Here is a 27,564-nt window from a genome sequence, read left to right on the forward strand (position 1 = left end):
TTTTTTTTTTTTTTTTTTCCTCCTCCTTCCTCTCTCTCCCCTCCCCCACCGATTCCGATCTCTCCCATGGCGGGGGCCTCCCACCGCGCTCCGATCTCGGCCTCTCACTACGCCCTCGCATCGCGCCTCCTCCTCCTCCTCACCGCCCTCCCCCTCGCCCTCGCCGCCCTCGCCTTCGTCCTCCAATGGCGCGGCGGCGTCGACGACCCCCTCTCCCGTTGGCCCTCCGCCGACCCCCGCGCGTTCCCCGGCATGGACAACAGCCCCACCGGCTCCTCCTCCCCCGCCGCTCCCCTCCTCGCCGCCTCCTCCGCCGCCTCCGATTGCGCCGAGATCCTCGGCGGGAGCTCCTCCCCTTCGTTCCCTTACTTCCGAGGGTGGAGGTTCGCTTTCGAATCCGATCCCAAGCCCAAGGTGAGCTCGAGGTTCGCTTAATGCCGGTTCTTCGATATGATCTGAGGATAAGATTTGCTTCGATCAAATTATGATGCTTTTAGATCGCAGATATGTGTCACAACGAGCACTTCGGCCGGTTTAGAGCAGATCTTGCCGTGGTTGTTCTACCACAAGGTCCTCGGTGTTACGCAATTCTTCCTGTTTGTCGAGGGGAAGGCTGCGAAACCTCATGTTTCGGCAGTTCTTGAATCGATTCCTGTACGTGGAATGTTCTAATTTTGTTGTCTTGATTCAGGCTCCTCGACTTTCTTTGCGTAACTAATAAGTGTTGGAATTGATATTTGGCAGGGTGTCAAAGTCATATACAGAACTAGGGAGCTTGAGGAGCAACAGGCAAGAAGGTTAGCTCATTATTGCACAGTTATAATTTGATTTGTTTCCCATAAATATTGATCAGAACGAAGAGTATACGCATGAAGTACAGCGAACAGTTTGTGTTTGTTGGTTGAACTGCTTCCATAACCTTTCATGTCATGCTTATCATTTTCGGTGCAGTTGGTTGAAGTTGTAGGTTAATACTTAGACTTCAAGCGACATGACAGGTCAAGATTTTTTTTTGGTTTTTTTATTTTCTTAAGTAAATGCCCATAGTCAATTTTATTAAACAAGAGAAACAAATAGATGTGTGCTGAACTGATGGAAGAATTACAAAGATATAGGCCATTTCAATCTTGTGTCTTGAGACTAGAATTTCTAAGGTATGAGCTTGCATGTTATCGGCAAGATTTACATATATAATTGTTATTTTTGGGTGAGAGCATAGAAGTTGTTTACAGCCTCATACAATTCCTGAAAAAGAACATGTAGGAGTGATGTATTAAATGGGTTTTTTTTTTGAGTTGTAGATGCATCATTTAAAGGGCTTTCTTTTTGGTAGGCTTCCTTCAAGGCACGGTGCAATGCATAGCTTTGTTAGCAACAATATGAGGATCAGGCCTGAATCTTCTGTCAATGCTTTCAGATTTTCTATAGAATAGTTTGAAATAAGAGCCAAAGGATTATCATATTTGCCTGTTTCTTAATAAATATAATCCATCCCAAAAAGGAGGGAGGAATAAGCAATATCATATTTGTAACAAACTGGAGATGAGAGTCACACAACACATGAAAGAGGGTAGAGAAGGAATAAGTGTTCGACAAATTCATCTTCTAAGCCACACAAGGGACAATAGGGGGACCAAGATGTAATCTTTCTCTTAAAAAGAAACATTTATAGGAAGAGCCTCTACAATACATCTCCATGAAAATGTTTGTTTTCTAGGAAAAGTAAGACGACACTTCCTTATTGTATAGATAGCTTCTTTGATAATATGAACCTGAGAAGATGGTTGACTCATAAACTCAACAATCAATTAATTGGCCATTTTCATTGATGATTTTCCATTTTGGTCACCTTTCGAAATAATCTTATCAGAGATATTTGACGAGCATTAAGGAAGTCTAGTTCAATAAATAAGTTGTGTAACATGAGAGGGAAAGAATAATTTCGATATTTTGTCTATTCCAACCATCAACAACAGTAAGATTAGAGACTTGAAAGGTCAAGATAAGAGGGGATCAGTAAACGAGTACACAAATAATTGAAGAATTGTAGTAAGATTACTAAGGTTACTAAGATACAAGAATGATTAACGTTTAGATGTAAAATTCATTTAGTGGGTAAACAAGCTTTCATCTCCGCTATAAACTTAAGTAAACAAGCTTTCAACTCCGCTACAACCTTTACGAAGATGATGCACTATATGTGGTGAATGGTAAATCCTGCCAATAGACTATGGCCAGTTACAATATTATCAACTAAAAACAACTAATAACCACCCTTCATGGTGTAAGAAATTGTTCATCATGATTTGGCTTCTGGTACTCATCTTCTATTCTTGTCGTTACCAGCCTTTGACTAATATAACTTGCTGTAGCTGGCCATCAACACTGGCCCATAACTGAATCTCCTTCACCACAACTAAAGGATATTGGTACCAACTGCACTCATCCTTTGCTATCACTAGCTGTAACCTCTATTGTACACCTCTGTTGGGGAAAAAACCGCAACGAATAATCCGATTGTGACTAGATCTAAGTAATTTAGTGATGAAATTAATAAAATCAACTTACCGATAATCGCTAAATTCCAAAATATTGTAGAAGAATAATGACAAATAATTTGATCCGGAAGCGTGCGAAGCACTGCCCTAAGGCGTATTCCCGTCCTTCGTGCGGGATTAACCGGAAACACCGCCCCAAGGTACGACCGGAACTCCTTCTCCTACGAGCACGATCGCGGAAGAGGTTGACGGAGACTCTTTCAACACTCGGTGAAAAATAATAAAATGAAAGAAAATAACAAATGATTCTCAAATAGTATTCCTTCTCACTGTGATCTATATTTCCAAAGTGTTCACCTCATATGTATATATATGTCCTGTCCAATACTATGGACGAGGTAACAAAATATAAAGGGTTAAAGTATGGAACGTTGGAGCCCACAACGTTCCAAAGCACTAATTAAGGTCTTAATTAGTGGAACGGATCTGCGCACGATCCCCCCCTCGCGCGAAGCGGCCGTAGTTGATGCGGCCGTTTCGCTAATTGATAATTAAAAGTTAATAAAAAAATAAATATTAAATAAATAAAATTTTGAATTTTCTCCAACAATCCCCCACAAAATTCAAAATTATTTTAAAGATAAAATAAAATAAAAATAAAAATAAAAATTAAACAACAAATAAAGAAAATCAATTAATCACCGAGTGTTTATACTATGTAATAGGTAAGGTGTCTTTAAGAGACTTAACCTCACTTAGTGCAAATAGTTTCCATCAGAAGGAATCGGAGTGAACCAGGTCTTGAACTACGTTCCTTTGACCCTGACTTCAACTATCACACACATAGTACAGAATTCTCCGTCGCGGGTCTGTGCGTTAATGGCCGTGCACAGTACCTTGATTTTTCATAAGAGCTTCTATGGATAACCCACATCTCATAGCCGCGGCCACATACGGATACTCTTATATAGGTGGTTTCCTCCAGGGATGTGTGTAGAGTCACATCTCGCGAAAATTATCGCCTCGGATCCCATTAAGAGCTATAAGCTCAACCTCAACCACTACACAGAGCACTACTCACCATAGGGATGGGATTGGAGCTAAAGCTCCTCTATATAAACTGTAGACAGTGCTCTTTGGCCAACCTAGCAGCTTGTTTTTACCACATTGAACCTTCTTCAAGGGATCTCCTATCACAAAGGTTGGGTTCCCACTGCAGGAAGGCCCTTTACGGGCAAAGTCCCATCCCCCTCGATGACTCCAGGACCTTAGTCCTATTCAGGCCTTTCGTCAAGCAATCTGCAAGATTCTGATCAGATCTGATAAAACTCAAAGAAATAATATCATGAGAAGTTAACCATCTAACAGACTTTTGTCTCAACTTAATATGTCTACTAGCTTTAGAATTTACCAATTTCTTTTTACAAAAATCAATTGCAGCTCGAGAATCACACCTAATAGAAATAGGTGGAATAGGAGAAAAAATCAACGGAATCGATGACAGTAGATTCTTGAGCCACTCGGCTTCAAGGCAAGTAGTATCAAGAGCAACTAATTCAGCCTCCATAGTACTTCTGGCTATTATAGTCTGTTTGGTGGATTGCCAAGAAACTGCACCTCCACCAAGAATAAAAACATAACCAGAAGTTGACTTGATATCCAAAGAATCAGAAATCCAATTGGCATCGCTGTATCCCTCAATTACAGCAGGATAGCCAACAAAACGAAGAGAATAAGAGATAGTACCTTTAAGGTAACGAAATACTCTTTCCAAAGCAATCCAATGAGTTATACTAGGGTTACTAGTATATCTACTCAATCTCGATATGGCATAGGCAATATCAGGTCTAGTCCTATTGGTTAGGTACATCAAAGAACCAATAATCTGGGCATATCTCTCCTGATACACAGGATTACCAGTGTTCTTCACAAGTTGAACACTAGGATCAAAAGAAGTAGAAACAGGAGTGCAATCAGAATATCCAAATTTGTCAAGAACCATTTGGGTATAATGAGATTGGGTCAGAAGAATAGAATCTGATGATCTAAGAATTTTCATTCCTAAAATCACATTTGCTTCACCAAGATCCTTCATATCAAAATGAGTCGATAAAAAGGATTTAACTTGGTTAATCAGATCAAGATCAGGGGCAAGGATCAGGATGTCATCAACATAGAGGCAAAGAAGAACACATCGGTCGTCAAATCTCTTAAAATAGAGACAGTTGTCAAAATCGTTTGTTTGAAATCCATATGATTCAATAACACTGTCGAATTTTTCGTGCCACTGCTTAGGTGCTTGTTTTAGTCCATACAAAGAGCGGACTAATTTACACACCTTAGTTTCTTGACCAAGCATAGAGAAACCTTCAGGTTGAGTCATATAGATTTCTTCTTCAAGATCTCCATGAAGAAAAGCGGTTTTGACATCCATCTGATGAATCAAAAGCTTATGAATAGATGCTAAAGCAAGAATGACTCGGATAGTAGCAATACGAGCAACAGGCGCATATGTGTCAAAGTAATCAACTTCAGCTTTTTGTCGAAAACCTTGAGCTACAAGCCACGCCTTATACTTCTCTTCCGATCCGTCAGTCCTAAGCTTCTTTTTAAAGATCCACTTACATCCTAAAGGTTGGTTTCCAGGAGGTAAATCAGTGAGAATCCAAGTGTTGTTGCCAATAATTGACTCGATCTCACTGTTTATAGCCTCCTTCCAAAACGAAGCTTCAGAAGAACTCATAACTTCTTTGTATGATGAAGGTGTACTTTCAACTAAGAAAATAAAGAAATCTTCACCAAAGTTCTTCTCAATGCGAGTTCTCTTGCTTCTTCTCAGTTCGGCTACAGGATCTAAACTATATGATAAATCAGATGCAGATAAATGATCAGATGTAGATGCATGATCAACTGTAGGTTGATAATCAAGTGCAGATCTAGAGATACGGGTTTTGAAAGGAAAGATATTTTCAAAGAAGGTTGCATCTCTAGATTCAATCAAGGTATCATTGGAAATCTCAGAAATCTCAGAGTTGGTTACAAGAAATCTATAGGTGTTGCTATCTAGGGAATATCCAATGAAAATGGCATCTACTGTTTTAGGACCAATCTTCTTTCTTTTGGGTTCAGGAATAGACACCTTAGCTAAGCACCCCCACACTCGGAAGTAACTCAGCCTAGGTGCTCTTCCCTTCCAAAGTTCATAAGGTGTCTGAGTTCTATCCTTAGAAGGAATCCTATTGAGGATATAACAAGCTGATAAAAGAGCCTCCCCCCACAAGTTCTGAGATACACCAGAACTTAAAATCATAGCATTAACCATGTCTAATAGGGTTCGGTTCTTTCTTTCAGCTACACCATTAGACTGAGGTGAGTATGGAGCAGTTACTTCATGAATTATTCCATGTTCCTCGCAGAACAGATTTAATTCATTTGAAGTATACTCGCCTCCTCTATCAGACCTTAGAATTTTAATCCTCTTCTCCAATTGGTTTTCAGCCTCTGCTTTAAAGGCTTTAAACTTATCGAGAACTTCATCTTTGGTCTTCAAGAGATAGGTGTAACAAAATTTGGAGTAGTCGTCTATAAAGGTCACAAAGTAACGACTTCCTCCACGAGTAGGACCTCTATTGGAATCACAGACATCATTATGAATCAGTTCAAGAATCTGGGTATCCTTATAAGGAATAGATTTAAAAGATTTCCTAGGCTGCTTAGCTTGGGTACAAATCTCACATTTGGATATAGGATCAATCTTGAATTTGGGTACAAGGTTAAGATTGGATAGTTTCAGAAGAGATCTAAGGTTCACATGCCCTAATCTGCCATGCCATATATTACAAGCTTCAGTATTCAAAACAACAGTAGAAGAAGTAGAAAAAGAAGAATTTTTATTATCAGCAAAAGAAAGTACATTCAGTTTAAACAAACCCTCAGATACAAAACCTTTTCCAATAAACATTTCTCCTTTAGAAATTACAACTTTATTGGATTCTAATACAATCTTATATCCTAATTGCACTAATAAAGATTCACTAATCAGATTCCGTCAGATTTTAGGAGAATGCTGCACATTGTGAAGGATTAACGTCTTTCTTGAAGTTAACTTCAGGTTGACTGTTCCGATCCCCAACACATTGACAGCTTTTCCATTTCCAACAGTCACACATCCTCCACTTGTGTCCTGATAAGAGGAGAATATGGACCTATTAGTGCAAATATGGACATTGGCTCCATAGTCTAACCACCAATCTAAATCATGATAGGTAAGGTTAACATTAGGTACAAAGGAGACTGACCTAAAAATGGAGTTGGAAGGTTCACCCTCAATCATGTTGACCTGAGGTTCAGGATAGTTGTTCTGAGTGTTTTGGCCCTTATTGTAGACAACCTTCTCTTTCTTCCGATAAAAACATCATGATAGGTAAGGTTAACATTAGGTACAAAGGAGACTGACCTAAAAATGGAGTTGGAAGGTTCACCCTCAATCATGTTGACCTGAGGTTTAGGATAGTTGTTCTGAGTGTTTTGGCCCTTCTTGTAGACAACCTTCTCTTTCTTCCGATAAAAACATTTTGAAGCAAAATGGCTGTCACGGCCACATACATAACAGAAACCATCCTTCTTCTTGTTCCCACTAGATTGGTTGGTATTGGGTTTCTGGATATAGTTCCGGTTTCGATTTGGGTTCCTACCTTTAAAGCCTTTACCCTTAGGTTTAAAATTTTTACCTTTGGGTATAGGCTCATGGCTCTGGTTCTGAACTCGGTCAGGTTTATGTTTGATCGGTTGTAAGAATGTTGTCTACCATTCTAAAATTGTTAAAATCGGTAATGGTAAATCTAGCGACACCTTCATTATCTCTAATGTAGGCATCTTCTAAGGCAAGCCATAAATCTTTGGCAGTTTGATATTTCCTATAGGTTTCATAAAGTTCGTCAGATAGGCAGTTAAGTATTCTAAACCTACAGTGAAATTCAATTTCCTCGGGAGATTTGTCAGTTTTAGATTCTGTAACTGAGGTGGTAGTAGAATCAGATGGAGGAGTTTCAATAGGTGGATCAGAAGAATTTTTAGAAGTAGGATAAGGAGGTGTTTTTCCAATTGCAGTTATGAGGCCTAAGGTGATAAGCCAAGCCTCTAACTGTTCTTGCCACCTCAAAAAACCTACCCTTTTAAATTTTTTTGGTTTAAGGCTCGAAGTATCAATAAAACCCATTCTAAACAATCTAGTTGAGGGAACAAAGAAATTAAGGATGATTGAAAAGAGCTGCAAAAAAGGTTCAAAAAACTCTTTTAGAAAAACAAACATGTTGTTAAGGTTTCTACCCTAGTCAACCAGAATATTTTAGGGTTTAAGTTTTTAAATTTAATCTTTTATGAAAGTTCGTTCAGCAGCAAATAGATGGCCCAAACAATTTAAATATTTGGTTTTAATTAAATAATCTTGAACAGATATATACAATCAAATACTATTTATGCAGCAAACAGATTATGTATAAATACTGAAACAGAAAAGATTACAAATTTAAATTGGGCTTGCTGGTTAGGCCCAACTTTTATAAAGTAGTGAAGATAACCAGCTGAGAGTTCGAGTCCTCCACAAAGCAAATATTCTTTTCCTTTTTTTTTTCCGAAAAATAATATGTATATAAAATTTAAGCTTTAAGAAACTCCGTACACGATAAAATTATTTTATTGTAATAAAAACCACCTTTCCTTTTTTTTTTTTATATCAAAACAGTAAAATATAAATATATATTTGAAAATAGTATATATATAAATTAAACTTTAAAAAGCTGTACACTTAAAAATAATTTACTATAGCAAATGTTTTTTTTTTTTTTTTTTTAAACCGTACAAGTAGTTTAAAACTTTTAACAAACAGTAAAATTTTTTTTAAAAATAATCAAAAAGTTTTATTGTAGCAAGATTCAAACGTACACAGGAGAGTTATAAAAAAAAATTCACTGTAACAATTATTATTATTATTTTTTTTATGAAATAGTTTTACTGTAGCAAAACTAAAAACTTAAATTTACAGTAGCAACTATTTTTTTTTTTTTAAATAACAGTAGAAGTCAAATAAAAATTGCAAGTAAACTATATGCAATTAGAATTTGAAAATGCTAATCCCAACTTAAATTAATTTTGTATGTCAATCATACAAGCAAGTTATCAAACACAAATTATATGCAATATGCACAATTATTATTTTTCGGATTAGCACTGGTTAGATTTTAATCACAATCAAATTGGCATACGCCTTAGATTGTTGGGGAAAAAACCGCAACGAATAATCCGATTGTGACTAGATCTAACTAATTTAGTGATGAAATTAATAAAATCAACTTACCGATAATCGCTAAATCCCGTGCGAAGCACTGCCCTAAGGCGTATTCCCGTCCTTCGTGCGGGATTAACCGGAAACACCGCCCCAAGATACGACCGGAACTCCTCCTCCTACGAGCACGAACGAAGAGGTTGACGGAGACTCTTTCAACACCCAGCGATAAAACGATCAAATGAAGTGGATGAAATTAGTAAAAAGAAAATTAAAATTAACTCTTGAAAAGCTATCCTGTGAAGCTCTCACACATTCATTCATTTACATGTGTATGAAGTGCTCTGACCTCACATCTTAAAATACTATGAACATAATTAGAACGTTGGGTCAAACGTTCTTCTTGAAACCGACGCATGATGGACGCGCGGACGTGCGCGGAGCGGTGCGCGCAGGGAGCCGGTTCGCTCGCCACGCAAACCGAAACTTCCGCAAAAATAAATTCTTCAATTAATAATAGATTAAATGAAAAACATAATAAAGATTTTGAATTTTATTTTATTATCAATAACCTCTACCACATGTCATTTTACAATTTGATAAACAAATCATTGCGCAAAATTAATTGCTAGACGTTATCCATTATAACACGGTCATAAGTAGTTCAATATTAGTAGAATAAATTTTCCAGGACAATTAAAAGTATAACTTTTGTTGGCTGATATTTACATGTATTAGAAATACACTACTGGACAAATAATTTATTCTTAATATTTTAGTACAATTTTTGATGTGCTGGAATTGTAATGGAAAAGCATTGAATGCAATGACGTCTTGGCCCATAACACTAGCCCATTAGTATCTGTTAACTAAATAAATTAATACATCTTCTTATTGTGTATCAAAAAAGACAACCTTTTTGCATGATGCTTTTGCTATTACAATGGTTGAAGAGGTGCCCCTATAGTTGGACTTCAACTGCGTGTGGCAAATGGGTCATTTCCATGATTTTGAGTCCACGAAGTCAAATTTGCAATTAAGAAATCTATTACTCGTCTAAGGCTAACTCTATTTGCTGGCCTAGTTTGAAATCAAGATATAATCATGGATCCTCCTCAAGCGCATAGAACCAATGAGCATCAACTTTGTTGCTACTCTATTATATTCTGGAGCTTGGATAAACTATCTATTTCTTGAAGTTCAGTACTTAATTGAATTTTTTCAGTAGGTAGTGGAGATGCCCAACATTGCTTTCTCTAGATTCTCGGGAACCCTATTTTTTGTGCGTTTACAAGAATTCTTATTTTTGTTATACATGCTACTTGATATCTTTAGAGTAGGTTACAAGTAATTATATACTTTGGTTTTTAAGAGGTAATTTTGCACCTCTTTTGCTCTAACAGATGCTATTCTTTTAACTAAATGATGTTTTTCTTCTCTTTAGTCCCCTGCTAATTTGTTTATATGCTTTTCTCTTAGTAGTTCAAATTAATGAGAATGTGCGGTTGTCATTATATATAGCATTCTTTGTCGACCCCCCTCCCCCCTTTCTTTGTCCTATTTTACCAAGAAGTTATTCTAGCCTGGAATCTAGATGACAACAAAGCTTAGGGAAGTTTCTTAACTTGTTTGCTGTTTCTAGATATCTCTTTTCATGGAATTCTATTTTGTCTTCTAAAATTTACTTCTCCACCTAAACAACAGCCGCATTTGGAACGAGACGTGGCTAGCTGGCTTTTTCTACAAGCCTTGCAATTATGAATTATTTGTGAAGCAGTCACTTAACATGGAGATGGCTATTGTAATGGCACGGGTATGATCAATCTGTTTCAATTATTAAGTCAAGCTACTGAAATTTGTTACTTAAAACTTAATGTGAGGCTGTTATATGATTTTTTTGTTCTGTAGCTTTACATAAATAATTCAAGGCTATTTACATTATATTACTTTCTTTGTCTCATAAAGGATGCTGCCATGGATTGGATCATACATCTTGACACTGATGAATTAATACATCCAGCCGGTGCCGCAGAATATTCTTTAAGACGATTGCTAGCTGATGTCCCTAGCAATGTTGACATGGTTATCTTTCCAAACTATGTAAGTAGGAAAGTCACTTGGTAGATTTCTTTTTATAGCTGTGACTTTTATTCCTAGCAGTATTTTGTTTGTTTACATTTCAGGAAAGTAGCATTGAACGAGATGACATAAAAGACCCCTTCAGTGAGGTATGGTGATACAATATTTGGTCCACCTTTTATGTGCCTCTATTACTTGCCTCATTTTTTTCAGTTCTACTGTCGACTATAGATAGAAACACTTGAAATTATTTTTTGGGCGACATGTATTGGTAAAGCTCTCTCTATAAGATATTTAGGTTAAGTTGCTTGCATAAGTTGAGCAACGTTTAATGTCCTCCCAAATTTTTCTGAAGCCCCAACTTTTTTGCGGATTTCCCTAATGTAATTTTAGGAAGTCTTACATCCCAATTAAGTGGTGTTTGCTATCATATAATTGAGTGATCAAACTTTTTTGTATTCAGTATATTCTTTAAAAATTGAAGGTTGAATAGTTGGTGGAAGGATAAGATGGCATACATTACATGGATTATAAATTATTTGAACTCCTCTAAGAATGTAAGATATTTATCACTCTCCAAAATCTCCTACGACAATAGGGCACCTCTTACTGATAATGATATATGTAATTATGTAGATAGAGACATGTAAAGGTAGAAGAGAACTCTCTTATTCTTATTTTGTTCTTCATCACTCATCTCAACAGAACAACTTTGTGCTTATCGTATCCTTAGATGATTTATGTGGTTTATGCAAGTAACTCGTAAGCCGGTGCTAATTATTGTATTGACTAGAATTCAACTTCTAGCAACTCTAGCCATTTTATCTTCTTTATTTTTTCGTGATTGGCATAGGAATTCATTCTTTGTCCCTACATTAGTACATTTTAATTATGATTTGCTAATTTTCTTATAGAAATGGTCTAATCTTGGCTTCTCATATTAATTATACGAAACATCTTAACTAATATAGTTGGTCTGACAAATTTACATTTATGCGGGAATTTATTGGAAATTACAAGTTCGTAAGTGGTTTATTGTTTGGATCTTCTGCTCCTAACTGTAGTTTTGACACTAACTGATAGATTTAACTTCTCTATTGGGCACTTCTCCACTCCAAAGGAGAGAGGAACCTCCTCTTTTAACTTAGGCTAAACTAAAAAGCCATAAGAAGAATCACTTTTTTATTAATAAAATTAATCCATGATTACAAAAGAGGAGAGCCTGTTATTTACATGCCTAGAATTATTTTAGTAATTCTAATATGATAAGAAACTAAACAAGAATAGGATAAATTAAAAGATATTCCTAATCTAATAGCTTAAATAAAGTACCTTCCGTAGTCTAATAAGTAAAATAATTCTAATCTAGTAAGAAAATGGCTACAAGTTCGGTCGAATTAGAATTCGGGAGCAACTCCGATTAGGATCTTTCAATGATCCTAACAATCCCTCCCCTTTGAAACACAACTTCTCCTGAAGGTGTGAGCTCACGAAGTGTAACAACTGGTGGTAGAGACCGAGTAATCTTCTTCGTGCAACAGACTTGATTATTGGTGAGGCCATGTTGATGTCCTCGCATAAATACTCTCCATTCAAAAATTTTCAAACTAGAATCTTCATTAAGGGCATTTTGATATGAAACTTTGTATGGCTTTGTAATGGTCGACACAGCTTGCAATGGCATTAGGTCATCTGGTGTTAGTGGTGGCATAATTGGAAAAAATTAGTGATGGGGACGATGGAATTGAAATAGCTTGTGGTAGCAACGACGAAATTGGAATGGTCGTGGGCTGCACCGAAATGATCGAGGGCGATGATGGTTGGCCGTTGCGGGGAGGAGCTTCAAGTTCTATTTGTTGATCGATAATTCTTGAAACAGTTGGATCGCCATCATGACAAATTTTGGACCTATTATCAGCCAAGCGAGATTTATTCTGATTGACTTGCGATCATATTTTTGATGCTGATGATTAGGCACCAGCTTTTAGTCATAAACTTGCTTTTAAAAATGTCAAGTTCTTGCGTTATCTGTGATATGGAAGCTTTTAAGGCTTGAATTTGTTGATTTTCAGGTTGCTATATGGCCTTTCATTGGTTAATTATTTTCTTTTGCCACACATTATCTGATATTGCTTCCTCTCTATCCTGATTCATCATGGCGAGTTAGAACTATGGATTTTCCAAAATCTCTTTTAGATGCCATGCGTCGAATTTATTTTTAACAATAAGAATTAATTAATATCAATTTAAGTAAGTCGAGAGCATTTAGCTAGATTAAAACTGGCTAAAATTAGACGAGAACAAATTCATTCAGCAGTAAATCATTACTTCTTAATTATTAAAATTGATCCATGATACAAGAGAGGAGAATCTTATTTATAGGCCTAAATCATTACAATAGATAAGAAAAAGACTACAAGCTCAGGTCAATTAGAATTCATGGATGAGTCCGAGTATCTGTGAATGATCATAAAACTTACCATTTTACTATTTTCCTGACGTGATTTATGCAAGTGCAATGTATAATGTTGCATTTTTATATACATATTCTGCTTTCTTACTAGGTATCAATGTTCAAGAAGAATTATGATCATCTCCCTAAGGAAACATATTTTGGCATGTATAAGGAGGCAACACGTGGCAACCCTAATTACTTCCTTACATATGGAAATGGAAAATCAGCTGCACGAATTCAGGACCATCTCCGTCCAAATGGCGCACATAGATGGCACAACTATATGAAGAACCCAAAGTAACATAATTTTCCTTTTGTATATGTGCATCCTGATTTAGATATCTTCTAGCCTTTTTCTTTTCTTTCTGCTTATCTGTTTCATCAGAATAATTTTGCTCGACAAGATGAAAATCTAATATATTATTATGGCTTTTGTATCATTACTTTGATAGTGAAATCAAGCTGGAGGAGGCTGCAGTTCTACATTATACATACACGAAGTTTTCTGACTTGACTTCTCGACGTGATCGCTGTGGGTGTAAACCAACAAAAGAAGATGTCAAGAGATGTTTTATGTTGGATTTCGATAGAGATGTGAGTTTGAATAATTCCAGCTTTTGCATCTATTTATCATTTATTCTGTGAACTATTGAGTATCCGTTAATATTTCCAGCCTTCTGCATAATTTACATTGCTTTTTTGAATAAGCCGAAGATGAATTTCTAAAAGACACAAGATAATAGTTGTCGGCAAATGCCTTTGTGGCTGATGAAAACTACGTAACTTATTTTGTTAGTTATATCAGAACAAAGTTTTAATGTAATAAAATTGATATGGTGACTATTGAGTACCATCAGAAGGAAAGAACTTGTTTTCATATATAATATCAGGGGTATATAGGCAAGCTGACATTTCAAAAGTTTTATTAATGCATTACAAATGTACGACACATAGGCTTCCATTAATGCTTCCGCCTTTTTTGGTTTCTATGTTTATTTACTAGTCTTCTGTCCTTCCATAAGAGAAATGAATTGGCTGCAAGCCTAGAAGAAATCAAACACTAATTAAACCTCAAGTTGAAAGGGATTAAACAAATCATGTGGGTTTTTTTGGGTAAATTGCACTAGTCCCTAAATTTATGGCCAAGTTACAGTTTGGTTCTCGAACTTATAGTTTGATATTTGACATCCTACACTTTTTAAAGGACTTCACGTGTCATCCTTTTCTTTATTTACTGTGAGAGGAAAAATTATTGCCTACACTGGTGCATCTACACATCCATGTGCCATGCATCTAATGGCCCTTGATCCAATCCTCTCTTAATCGTACTACCCAGTGAATAACAGCCTTTCCTCTACTTAGAAATTGGGTTGTTTCATTGGAAGTATGAGATAGATTGAGGGCTGATGGATTTGTTGTGTATGGTTTTTTTGGTAAACTGGGTGTGGGCAATTTTTTTTTTTTTTTTCCTTAAAGCAAAGGTAAAGTGAAATGCTTCCGAACAGCTGTGAAATGTCAAATCCAGAAGATTGAGGACCGAAGTGAAACTTGACTAAAAATTGAAGGATTAGTATACCAAAGTGAAACTTGACTAAAAATTGAAGGATTAGTAGTGCAAATACCCTTTTTTTATGCTTTAGTCAAGATGAAAACAATATAATTGCAAGAATCATTACTCGAGTAGTAATCTCGGTGCCTATTTGAAATTTTCAGAGTTAAGACAAATGTCCTGTTTCTAATAGTTCCAATAGGCAATTTGTAGGATTCATGACATATTGTTCCTACTCAGATACTTCTATCACTGAGACCAGAGAATAGTGGCAGAGCAATAAACCATAAGGGAGTGAAACATAGCTAAAGAAGTGATAACATCAAAGAATATTTTTAACCTGGATGGCGTTCTGGAAGAAGACTAAAATCAGTGACCCAGTAAAGTGACTGTGAAGTAGGAATTAATTTGCCGGACAATGGTAGCGATAATCTTGTTTATTGTTACTGCTTGGGCACCCAATCATGTGGAAATTCTACTTTTTCTCATTTTATCGACCATTTTGATTTTTCACTTTGCCAAAAAGTTCAGCTTGGTCACCCAATCCTGAACCTCTTGTTAAATTATAAGAGCCTTTCTAATTTTCTATTGCCAGTCTATTTGCATCTATTCACTTTCCTTATAGCTGTTTGAATGCATCATTTGATGCATCCTTCAAAAATAAGCAGTTGCCAATAATATTTTTGGAGGTTGGTCACCATATTCTTGTCTGTGTCCCAGACTTATTTGGGATCTTGAATTTATTTTTTTATTTTCTGCCACTTTATTTATTTATTTATTTATTTTATTTTACACAAATGGCTGCTAGAGTATATAGACTACACTGTCAAATGGGATATAGACCCCTTTCCTGTCACCCGCATCCATAACTACAAAATCTGATTATGAAATAGAAAGAATCATTTGCATATTATATCATTACTCAATTTCTTTGTTACTTGGCTTTGTAGGCTTTTATAATTGCATCAACTGCTAGTGAGGAGGAAATGCTACGCTGGTAATATTTCAAACCATATTAGATGTTTTAAGTGCTACAATTGCTGTCTCATTACAAGAGCAAAAACTCATTTAACGATCTTCCCAGCTGGAAGCCTGGCATATATTCTTGATGGATTTGTAGAATGTTTTCACTTCTCATTAAAGCCAACCGATTCTTTGTCTTTTTGACCCATTTGTAACATTACTTTACCATGCGAAAAGTTATACCTTGAGACTATACTACCTTGTTTCATGCTGCCAGCGAAGGTCCAATTTTGTAATTAGTTAAACGTACATAGATTTTAGGCATCTTCTATTAGCTCAATTTTCTGTTCCTTGTCAGGTACAATGAGCACGTCGTCTGGACAGACAAACAGTTAAATCTAAAGCTCCTCAGGAAGGGAATCTTGACACGAATCTATGCTCCAATGGTATCTACTGTTTTCAATATTATAGCTATGCTGGATTATGATCCAATCTCTGGGTTATATGCCGGAAAACCCCGTATAAACATCATGGTTTTCACATTTGCCCTCCTAGATTTACCCCAATTATACAAGTGGTATAAATCGCCAAACAAACTCTGTCCAAAATGAGGCACAGTAACTATAGTTTAAATGGGCAAGATATAGAATTTAATTTTGTAGGTAGCTAAGTGGAAATCTGTTAATTACGGTGGTTTTCCTGCATTATAGCCTGCAACTTCTTATGAGTCCCTACTGATGTTGACCAATTCCTTTTTTCAGGCAATTGTTCAAGGTTTGCGTGAGTCTGGCATCTTCAGCTCCACTATTGTATCAGCTCAACCACTTTCTAGGGCTAAAGTTTTGGCTTCAAATGACAATACCCGAAACAGAACTCGTGCTAATCCTAGCGGCTTATCCGTAAACTCAGTGGAAAAAGCTGGCAGTAAAGATTCTCAGGCATTTGCAAGGAAGATCTTGGAGGTTGGCGCCACCATGGAGGCTGTTCCTCCTGTGTCACCACCGCACTTGGATGAACTCGATCAACACCAGTAATGACCAGTATTCAGAATTGCTTACTTGGTATAGTATTTGAATATCCATTTAATTCGACCCAAAGAAAAGTACGACGGGCTCTCTTTTTGAGGATGTAGGCCATTTTTGTGGTGATTTATTAATTGGCCCTTCCCGATCATTTTACCCAAGCGTTGTTTATATAGGTTCGCATGTTTCTTTTCTCCGCCGCAGTTTTGGAAGCAGGTAGGATGACAATTTTTCATGGAGTATACAGAAATTGGTACTTTGGCGAATTTACATGACATATTAATGCCTCGAGCCCCCCGTATATCTATATTTTTTTCCCTCTATTATGTAATTAGAGATGTTTATGAAGGAATTACTTGGGGGCACTAACACTAACGTTTGTACTTAATTCATCGAGATGTATTCAAAACAGCTTCTTTTTTTTATATAATTTTTTTACTTACTGGTGTATTTCTCTTGAGTCCCTTTTCATTTTTATCGTCCTGTTGGGAAATATCTGCTGTCCTGCAGTTCAAATTGCCTGTTGTTTACATCTAGCCAAAAATTTCTCCTTTTTCTTTTCTTTAGACGCAACTTTCTTATTTATCCAGGCGTTAATTAGGGCTAGTTTTTAGTTTCACAACAGCAACAACAACAAAACAAAGATTAAATTCTTATTTATCCATGCTGGCACCGTGGTGAACTTGCTGCATTTTGGATAGGGCAAACTTCAAATACCACTTCTGTGGTTTCAGTACTTTGTGGTCTAAAGTGTAGTAAGTATTTGTAGTTTCATTTTTTTTTTTTTCTTTTCGTCAGCTCCTTGGTTAATATTTTGTTAAATTATATACAAAAAATTTTAAATATCTTATCTAGGTTTATCGAACATTCATTTTTGTACCCTTTAGTTTTAACTTTGTCATTGATTTAACGAAAAAAAATTAGTGGAATGGATAATAAAAAAAAAAAATAAAACCATATTGTACTAAATTGATACATTTTAAACTATAAGATACTAAAGTGAGAAAGTGCGAAACCACACGGAAGGTATTTAAAGTTTTTTCTTTTGTTTATCATTTATCTCTTAAATCAACTCGGCCTAATCGTGTCAGATAATTGATAATAAATATAAAATATCCGGACTGAGATTTCGTACAATATATTGTGTCCGGAAGTAATGACAACTTAAAATCGGGTGCCCAAATCCGAATCTAGTTGGACCCCATTACAAGGTAAAATTTTTTAAAACAAATTAAATTATATTAATTTAAATTTAGATTCAAAACTTTGAATATTAAAAATAAAATATTGTAATAATAGAGACATTCCATATATATTTTCGAAAACAAACTTTTTAAAGTTTAAAATAACTCAGTATAATTTAACTTAACTATTTAAACTATAGTGTGAAGCTAGGTTATTGACAAGATTTGTCCGAATTTTCACTTTCAAGCCGGACCTGAATTTTATCCAGACAACATAATTTGTCTTGACCCGATTCCCAAACGAAATTCTTTGTTTTTATCCCCCAATGTTTTTCCAATTATTATTTTATCTTTTCAAAAAATTTAGGTTTATTTATTTACTGTTACAACTAAGTTGCTGTTATAAAAGAAATTCCTTAATTTTGATTGAACTGTGTTGTCAGCAAAAATTATTACTAAACACTCGGACATTATAGTTATTGTCTAAATTTATAGGGATTTTGTGAAAAAGTTTAATTAAAATGATTGACAAATGCTAATTAACGACCTAATTATAAAAATAAATTGACCAAGCCTAGAACAAGTAGTCCGTTTGACACAAAAGGGCATCATTCATCTCTTTCTATATACATTTGAGGTATATTGCGTCATTATCCTAATGATGATGACAAAGTGTTAAATATAAATTATCCTAATCATGATGACAAAGTGTTAAATATAAAATTATATAAATACCGTTCTCTAATAGATTAAGCTTTTAGAGTACAACAGTTGTTTCACATGATATTAGAATAGGAGATTCTTAGTTCGAGTCACGCCAAGCTCTTAGTATATTAATTTTTTTTTATTTAATTCAAGTCACGTCATGAACCGATTAAAAAGTCTCGAATCCAAACATGAAAAAAAGTGTTAATATAAAAATATTTAAATATCATTCTCTCACGCTTAAATTTTTAAAATACAACGGATCCGCAACCAACCTTCTTTAAATGGAGACGTAAAAACGGCCAGGATAACTCAGCGAAATGAAAAGATTCCCTGCTTTTCCTCTCCTTACTATCATGTATATATGCACTCTTTTTATTTCTTTTATAAACCCCACATAATTCACAATTCAATCACCACCCCTCCTATCTCCATCTGTGAGCAATATAAATGATGATGAGCATAAATAGATGCATCATTTATTTGATGTTTTTACTATTCCTACTATTAGAATGGTGGTGCACAGCGGCAACAACAACCAAAGGTGGGAGAGGCGGCAACTGGGAGCTCCTCCTCAACAACTCTGGTGTAGTTGCAATGCACATGGCCCTCACGCACCGAAACACAGTCCTCATCTTCGACCAGACGAGCGCCGGCCCCTCCCGCTACCGCCTGCACCGCCGTTGTAGCCGTCACCGACCGGTCACGTCGTGCTGGGCACACTCTGTTGAGTACGATATTGCATCCAACGCCGTCCGCCCCCTCGTCCTCCGCACCGACACGTGGTGCTCCTCCGGTGCGTTCCTCGCTGACGGCACGCTTGCGCAGACCGGCGGCCACGGTGAGGGCTCACGCAAAATTCGGTACTACCGCCCTTGCTCCGACCGCCGGTGTGGGTGGGAGGAGTCGAATGCTTCGCTCGCCAACGAGCGGTGGTACTGTTGGATATAAAATGTTGAAATATCATGCAATTGTTGTTTCATATTAGTATCAAAAGCATTGAGATCTTGCGTTTGAATCTTATATCAAAGTTCAGTATTTCTCCATGTCTTGAGGGTCGCCATAGCATCTCGAGTCAACACACTTAAAAACTTGTAGAGTATAATTGGTTGTATCACAGGTATGCAACAAACCAAGTGCTGCCTGAAAAGGATCGAGTGTTCATAGTCGGCGGCCTCAAAGTCTTCACCTATGAATTCATGCCAAAGTCTTCGTCGTCGGAGTCCGCCTTTGAGCTGCCGTTCCTCCGCCAAACTAGGAGTCGAAGGGAAGGAGGCGGCAACCTCTACCCTTTCGTCCACCTCTCTACCGACGGCAATCTGTTCATTTTTGCCAACCGTGATTCCATCCTTTTCAACTACCGCCGCAACCGAGTCATCAAACACTTCCCAACAATACCCGGAGACGGCGGTCGCAACTACCCAAGCACAGGCTCTTCAGTGCTGCTCCCACTGGAGTATAAAGACGGGTTCCGCAAGGCGGAGGTTATGGTGTGCGGAGGAGCTGCCGCAGGCGCCTTTCGTGCGGCTAAGCACCACCACTACTTGAAAGCCTTAAGCTCATGCGGCCGTCTCGTCGTCACCGCCGATAACCCTAAATGGGCGATGGAGGAGATGCCCGGGCCACGTCTCATGAGCGACATGGTAATCCTGCCGATAGGTGAAATAATAATCATCAACGGTGCGTCGCACGGATGTGCGGGCTGGCAGAAGGCCATCAACCCGGCCTACCACCCTTTCCTCTATAAACCTAAGAAGAAGGTCGGAACGAGATTTTCCGTGCTGCGGCCTTCACGTATCGCAAGAATGTACCACTCGTCAGCCATTGTTCTCCCCGATGGGAGAATTCTGGTGGCTGGAAGTAACCCCTATAAGCGGTATCTGTTCAACGGCGGTGCGCGCTATCCTACCGAGTTACGGGTCGAGGCCTTCACCCCTCACTACATGGGAAAGTTTTACGACGAAAAGAGGGTTTCGAATGTTTCAATAGAATGCAACAGCGGGAGCAACGGAATAAGGTACGGGGAGGAGTTCAACGTCATGTTCGCGATCGCGAGGCGTTCGGAGGAGATCGGCTTCCATGTATATGCACCTCCGTTTGCAACGCACTCGATATCAATGAGCCAGAGAATGCTGAAACTGGGATACCGTGAGTTGGTGAGGGAGGTAGGCGGCACGACGCACAGCGCGGTTGTTTTGGCCCCGCCTTCTCCTGCAGTAGCGCCTGCAGGATTCTATTTGCTGACTGTCGTTAATGGAGGAATACCCAGCAAGTCCGAATGGGTGAGATTTGTTCATGGATGAAAGGATTGTGATCGATGATTATTCCAATGAATGTTGTTAAGTAAATTCATTCTCAGTGAATTTACTTTGTGACACTCCATATTTTGTTTTCACTTTTAATTAGTGGTAAAATATGTCAAACCTTTCACCCCTTTAGAATAGTTTGCTATCCGCTTTGTTTATTTTTTTAGAAATAAACTTAGTTAGAAATCCGCTTTGTTTATTTTTTTAGAAATAAACTTCGTTAGAAATGTGAATTAACTAAGATTCGAACTTGAAACATCTGGTACCAACCACTTAATTCTTTGCCACTTGCGCTATGGACGGTCGGCCCCTTTCAGAATAGTTAGCTATTGTAGATCGCCATCTGAACTTTAACGAAAGGCTAAATTACAAAAAACTCTCTATAAATACTCATTTTTTTTACCTTTTCTCTCTAACTTTCAAAAACCTACATTTTATCCCTTTAAAATTTTATAAAATAAATGTTTTCAGAGGGGATGTAGTATTAATGGAGAGGGTAAAATAACCAAATTACCCTTACTTCTTCTATAAGAAAAAAATAATTTTTTATTAATATATTTTTATCATTTGGAAGAGTATTTTCTGTATAAATAATAAGCAATGAATGGAATAGTGATGGAGCCCTGATGGAGAATAACTTGAAATGTTGAGGGGTGAAATATAGGTTTATGAAAGTTAGCGAGGAAAAGTAAAAAAGCGGATATTTACAGAAAGGTTTTCTGTAATCTACCCTTAAAATAAACTATATAAATTTCACAAGCTACTATATATTGATAGCATTTGGACTTTGTTGCTCTCTCCATTTCCATCCATTATCACAAGAAAGAGAAGGTTTATTGGGATTTCAATGCTTCCAAAGATAGTTTAAGTCGAGCATTGAGAGAAAGATTCTACTCTTTGATCAAAACAAAATCAGTTAGCTTTGTGCTGGTTGAGGATTTTTTTTGAGAGAGAAAGGTAGCATGCTACCCGCTTCGTTTATTTTATTTAGAAATAAATTTAGTTAGAAATGTGAATCAATTAGGATTCGAACTTGTGCTGGTTGAGGTTGATAGCATAAAATTGCTGTACTGAAAATTGAGGAATCTTACTAAAAAAATTTAATACCAATTGCTTTAGTGCATAAACTGAAAATAAAATAAACAATTTAAATTGAGGAATCTTTTTAAAAGTAAAAAATCGCAGACTTCAATTTAAGATAAAAAAATATTGATCTTGATCATGACGGTTTGTAATTTTTCATAAGGACTATTTAACTTATATAAAGCAATAAATGAGTCAATGTAAATTTTAAAATACTCTGATAAGTAAGTGTGAAACTAAAAATTAAACTGGTGGAATTTTTTTTTTTTTTTTGAGAGATAGGTAGCACGCTATCCATTTCGTTTATTTCATTTAAAAATAAACTTAGCTGGAAATGTAAATCAACTAGGATTCGAACTTGGGACCTCGGATACCAACCATCAAACCATTTGCCACTTGCCCTAGAGACAATCTTTAAACTTGTGGAATATTCAAATGCAATAGTCAGTACCTTTCTGTATGATATCATGTGAAACAATTGATTACACTTATTTGGTCTAAAAAATTTCTAATGTGATCGTAAGAAACAAGTTTGATTTTTTTAATTCTTGAAAGGTTTTGATATTTGTGACTTGGTAGGTTAGCATATTTCACCGACAAGTTAATTTATCTTATCTGAAAAAATAACTTGAAGATCGAATTTAATATATGAGCAATGCATATATTCACAATTTGGTGAACCACAAACCTTTAAGGAGGCAGCAAAATCTGATGATTAGCGTAAGGCCATGAATGAAGAAATTGTCGCGCTAAAAAAAAAAAAAAAATACTTGGGGGCTTGTTGAGCTGTCCACAGAAAAAGAAGTTATCGAGTTGAAGTGGATATACAAGGCAAAATATAAACAAGATTGATTGATCCAGAAACTAAAGCCGTGACTTGTTGCAAAAGATTATTTATAGTAGGCAAGTATTGATTTTAATGAAATTTTTGCACCCGTAGCAAGATTTAATACTATTCAAATTGTTTAGCTTTAGCTATGCAAAATAAATGGAAAGTTTTTCAATTTAATGTTAAATCAGCTTTTCTTAATAGATTTTTGGATGAAAATGTTTTTGTTCAGCAGCCGCAGGGCTACAAAATTAAAGGACAAGAACACAAAGTTTACAGGTTACGAAGGCATTATATAAATTGAAACAGGCTCCACGAGCCTAGTATAGTCGGATTGATTCGCACTTTATTCAAAACGAATTTTCTGGAAGTGTGAGAGAACCCACACTTTATATTAAATCTCAAGTTATGAAAATTTTGATTGTTTGCCATTATGTTGATGATTTGATTTATGTGGAAAATAGCACAGAATTGATCATGAATTTAAGAAAAGTATGATGACTGCGTTTAAGATCACCGATCTTGGCACCATGAGTTATTCTTTAGGCCTAGAAGTAAAACAAGGAGATAATGAAATTTTTATTTGTCAGAAAAAATATCTTGGTGATTTACTTGAAAAGTTTAATATGAAAGATTGCAATCCCGTGCAAAATCCACTAAGTACAAATATGAAACTATCATGAGATGATGAAGAAAAAAAGATAGATGAAAGTTTATACAGAAGTTTGATTGGAAGCTTACTCTACAGTAGACCATATATTGTCTATGCGATATCCTTGTTGTTGAGATTTATGCAAAGCCTAAGCAAAATCCATTGGGAAGCAGCGGAAAGGATATCGAGATACTTGAAAGGAACAAGAGACCACGGGCTATAGTATACTAACACCAACAATTTTTATTTTTTTTGTTGTTCTGATAGAGATTCGACAGGTTCGATAGATGATCGAAGAAGCATGAGTACGTTCGTGTTCAACCTTGGTCCAGGAGCAATTTGTTGGTCTTCAAAAAAATAGCAGTCGATGGCTCTATCATCTTCAGAAGTCGAATACATAACGGTTATGGCTGCTACATGTCAAGCAATCTAGATACGGTGAATCTTAGCAAATTTACAGCATGAGCACGAAGATCCAACCGTAATTTACTGCGATAATCAAGCAACCATCGCGAAAAATTTGATTCATTACAGTTGGACTAAACACATCGAATTGCGACATCACTTTATTCGTGAATAGATCGCAAATGGACGAGTCGAATTGATAAACTATGCTACCAAGAGTAGGTGACCGATATTTTCACAAAGCCGCTACCATTGAAAAAATTCATATTTTGTCGAGAGAAGATCGGTGTGAAGAACATCAGCATTATAGGGTGTTAGAGATAATGCTAATAAACAATTAAATTAGGATTAGCTTATTTGATTTTATCTATTATTAGATTTGATTATTTAAATTGTGATTAATGCGATAATCAAAGTAGGATTTCCTGTAATTAGTTATAAATCGAGAGGCTGGGATTATTGTGGTGAAGGAGCCGATAATTAATTAAGCTGAAGTTAGAGCCGCGCTAACTAATTAGTGGTCGCCATAGTACTGACACATGCATCCTCGCGTGCTTGTTAACCTTTCTTCAATAAAGTTATTTTTGCTTTGCTTCCACAACAACATACTAGATTCTTTGATTTTTCTTCTTCTTCTCTTCTCTTTTTATTTTATTTTTTGTGGAGATCTCTATATACTATAACAAGTATATATAACGTATTTGTTGGAGGCCCACCATTGTAATACTAGCTACTAAAATAAATCGAACCACCAAATCTCAATATGTAACCAACATAGAAAAGTAATCACGAGTAATCTAATTTATTGCACTTATAGTCCACAACTCTAGTAACGATTTTATTAGTGATCTATCTAACACAAGCCTCACACAGCATCATGCACCTCACCACCCAAGTCACTTGCAAAAATAGGGGGAAGAAATGTATTTTTCTGATAGGTACATTGAGCGACGGAAGACAAAGCTCACCTACTAATAATAAAACCTGAGCCTTCATTAATTTAAATTTAAAGCTTCACCCTTGAAACCAAAATCCCTTTTTTTGTGTCTAAATTAGGAACTAGGTCAAACTAGTTGTGAGCACAATCAGATTTGATTACTGTATTTTAACCTAGCTTGGATTATACGGGCAGTCGACCGAGGATAATGACTGGTGGACCAACCAAGCTGTCACGCCCCCAAACCCGAGGCATAACAGATGCCGCATATCTACTAAATTAGTAAATATGCAGGGCTGCAGAATCAGACAATTAACATACAAAAGATGATCATAAAAAATAGAAATCCAAACTGTCGAAAGATGAGGTCAACAATTTAATTTTAACTAGAATCAAAGGAATTCACATATAAGCAGAACTATCGTTTATTATGCCAATCAAACAAAATTTAGACTAACTAGTGCTCTAAATAACAAATATGGGTACGATGAAATAACAAGGTAGAAACAGATAGACAATGATTATCTACGAAGTTCAAAGTTCATGTCTAAATGCAATAGAAATAAGACGAAGAGGCTAGAATCAAATCTAGCTACATCTAACGTTCACTCGCTCCCAGCCCCGCCCTGCGAATCGGTCTCAGTACCTGGGTAAGCAACCATACACCACATTAGTCAGATTAAGCATACAAATAACTAGATACACAAATTAATTCAAGCGACTGGTTTTAATTTGTAAAATTTAAGAAAACAAGAATTTATCAAGACTTCAAATTCGGATCGGATTGAAACTATAATTTTTCAAAGCATTTCCCTTTCGACATATAAACAAAATAAATATTGTCTCCGGCACTTAACTATATCTTATGATCCGTTGGCGAGATCCAAAGACACCCGAAGGCGTAAACAAAACAGAGGCACCCGAAGGCGCAAACAAAACAAAGGCGCGGATAGGCGCAGGCACCCGAAGGCGCAAACAAAACAGAGGCGCGGATAGGCGCAGGCATCCGGAGGCGCAAACAAAGACGAAGCTTGCTTCTATAATAAAGTACATGTCGACATGGCCAACATTAGCATAGTAGAATACCAAGAGACATTTTAATTCAAAATTATCCAGTCACTAACTTACAGAACAGATAATCAACTTTCAAAATTCTTTGTTAAAGAAAGCCTTTCCATCACATTTGAAACTCAGTTTGCAAAAATATTTGATATNCGGCGGCGACAATAGGGAACGGATGGCGTCGCGCGTGCACAAGGGGAGCGGCGGAGGTCGTACGGGCGTAGAGAGGAGAGGGGGATCGAGCGAAAGAGAGAGATGGATCGGGTGGGGGGCTCGTATCAAAAGAAAGGGCCTAATTAGTTAGGGACTAATTAAGCAACAAAATGCCACCGAGTCCCTCGAAGATCCGAAATTACGAAAAAGTCCAAACTTAAAGTAAATTGGAGTCAAAACAAAAAGTTAAAAGTGTGGGGTGTTACACAAGCTGAACCCCAACTCGTTCTCTCTTCTCCTGTCCTTAACTTGCTAGAGGAAAGGGAGCCTTTCCCTTTCCTCCTCCAATCCTTCCTCTCTTTTCCTTTTTTCTCTATAAACCCTCATCCCCTTTATAGCTTTTTCTCTATTTCCTTCCCAATCTTCTCCTCTCTTCTTCTCATTCTTTTTTCCTCTTTTTCTTCTCTTTCTTCCACTACCAACCCTCTATGGGAAGGAGCATTTCTATTCCCGCCTCAAACTTTGGTGAAGTGAGGGTGGAGTATCATATCCTAGTTGAGAAGTGAGGTGAAAGAGAAGACGTCCCAACCTTAAAGAGAAGAATGTTTAAAGTCAAATGTTTCAATTAGCAGTTGTACGCTGATATTACTTGTATACATTGTTAGTTATATGCCCTATAAGCCAATCTCTATCATGACTTAAAGGAATAATATCAGTATACTTTTCTTTTATGATTAAATATGGCATTCTTCATTCATATTATTGCCAAATGTATATTTATGAATCATCCATAGAATTAATAGTAGAAGAATTAAATTTCTAAGAAGTTAGAAATTTAAGACATATATTCTTCTGTAATTAATTCTTAAATGCTCCTGATCATAGGATTATCACGAGGGCGATGGTAAATCCGGGTGATCAGTGTATACTATACTTCCCTTATGGGATGACGAGTCTCAAGTCATCAGTGTAGTGACACTAGAATAAGCATACAAGTGAATGTTGGAGAACAATTTCACTGAGCGTGACCAAATATGAACAATCACATGGATGTCTACTCACTCGTTAGTGAATTGTTCCATGTTGTAGTAGTGTGAGTGATCTTTTGACCTGAGGCACTACGGTTATCTTGCGTGTGGGTTATTGTAATTTGACTGTGTAAATACTTATACCCTAATCATGGGTTAAGTCAACACATATTGGCTGCAATGGGTCATACGTGGAGGTAGCTAGGTGTGTGTCAAAATGGAATCTATCACCCTCGGTAGAGAGGTAATTGTCCTATACTATCTATTTTACAAGATATAAAAGTCCTTGGCCAAGGCAATGTGATTTTATGGAAATGAGTTACCATATTAGTTGTTAATCATATGAGACATATGATTGAGTAATGGGGTTT

General features: G+C 36.7%; 2 protein-coding genes across 3 annotated transcripts; both read left to right on the forward strand.

The window, feature by feature from the left end:
• LOC109717412 (glycosyltransferase-like At2g41451) lies at positions 1-17,299 on the forward strand. 2 transcript variants are annotated; one of them, XM_020243192.1, is made up of 12 exons: positions 1-414; positions 505-654; positions 745-797; positions 10,486-10,594; positions 10,747-10,881; positions 10,965-11,009; positions 13,425-13,612; positions 13,768-13,909; positions 15,815-15,861; positions 16,186-16,273; positions 16,589-16,888; positions 17,026-17,299. In XM_020243192.1, exons 1-11 carry the CDS (start codon positions 67-69, stop codon positions 16,859-16,861), a joined length of 1,578 nt encoding a protein of 525 aa, XP_020098781.1. In that variant the 5' UTR covers positions 1-66; the 3' UTR covers positions 16,862-16,888; positions 17,026-17,299. The 2 variants fall into 2 exon arrangements, with proteins under 2 accessions (XP_020098781.1, XP_020098780.1); XM_020243191.1 differs by having other exon boundaries at positions 16,589-17,299.
• On the forward strand, positions 19,342-21,041 carry LOC109717118 (aldehyde oxidase GLOX-like). The gene is made up of 2 exons (XM_020242795.1): positions 19,342-19,673; positions 19,859-21,041. The coding sequence occupies exons 1-2, from the start codon at positions 19,342-19,344 to the stop codon at positions 21,039-21,041; spliced, it is 1,515 nt and encodes a 504-aa protein (XP_020098384.1).

Source organism: Ananas comosus, linkage group 11 (assembly GCF_001540865.1).
Source record: "Ananas comosus cultivar F153 linkage group 11, ASM154086v1, whole genome shotgun sequence".
In the NCBI taxonomy this organism is placed as follows: domain Eukaryota; kingdom Viridiplantae; phylum Streptophyta; class Magnoliopsida; order Poales; family Bromeliaceae; genus Ananas; species Ananas comosus.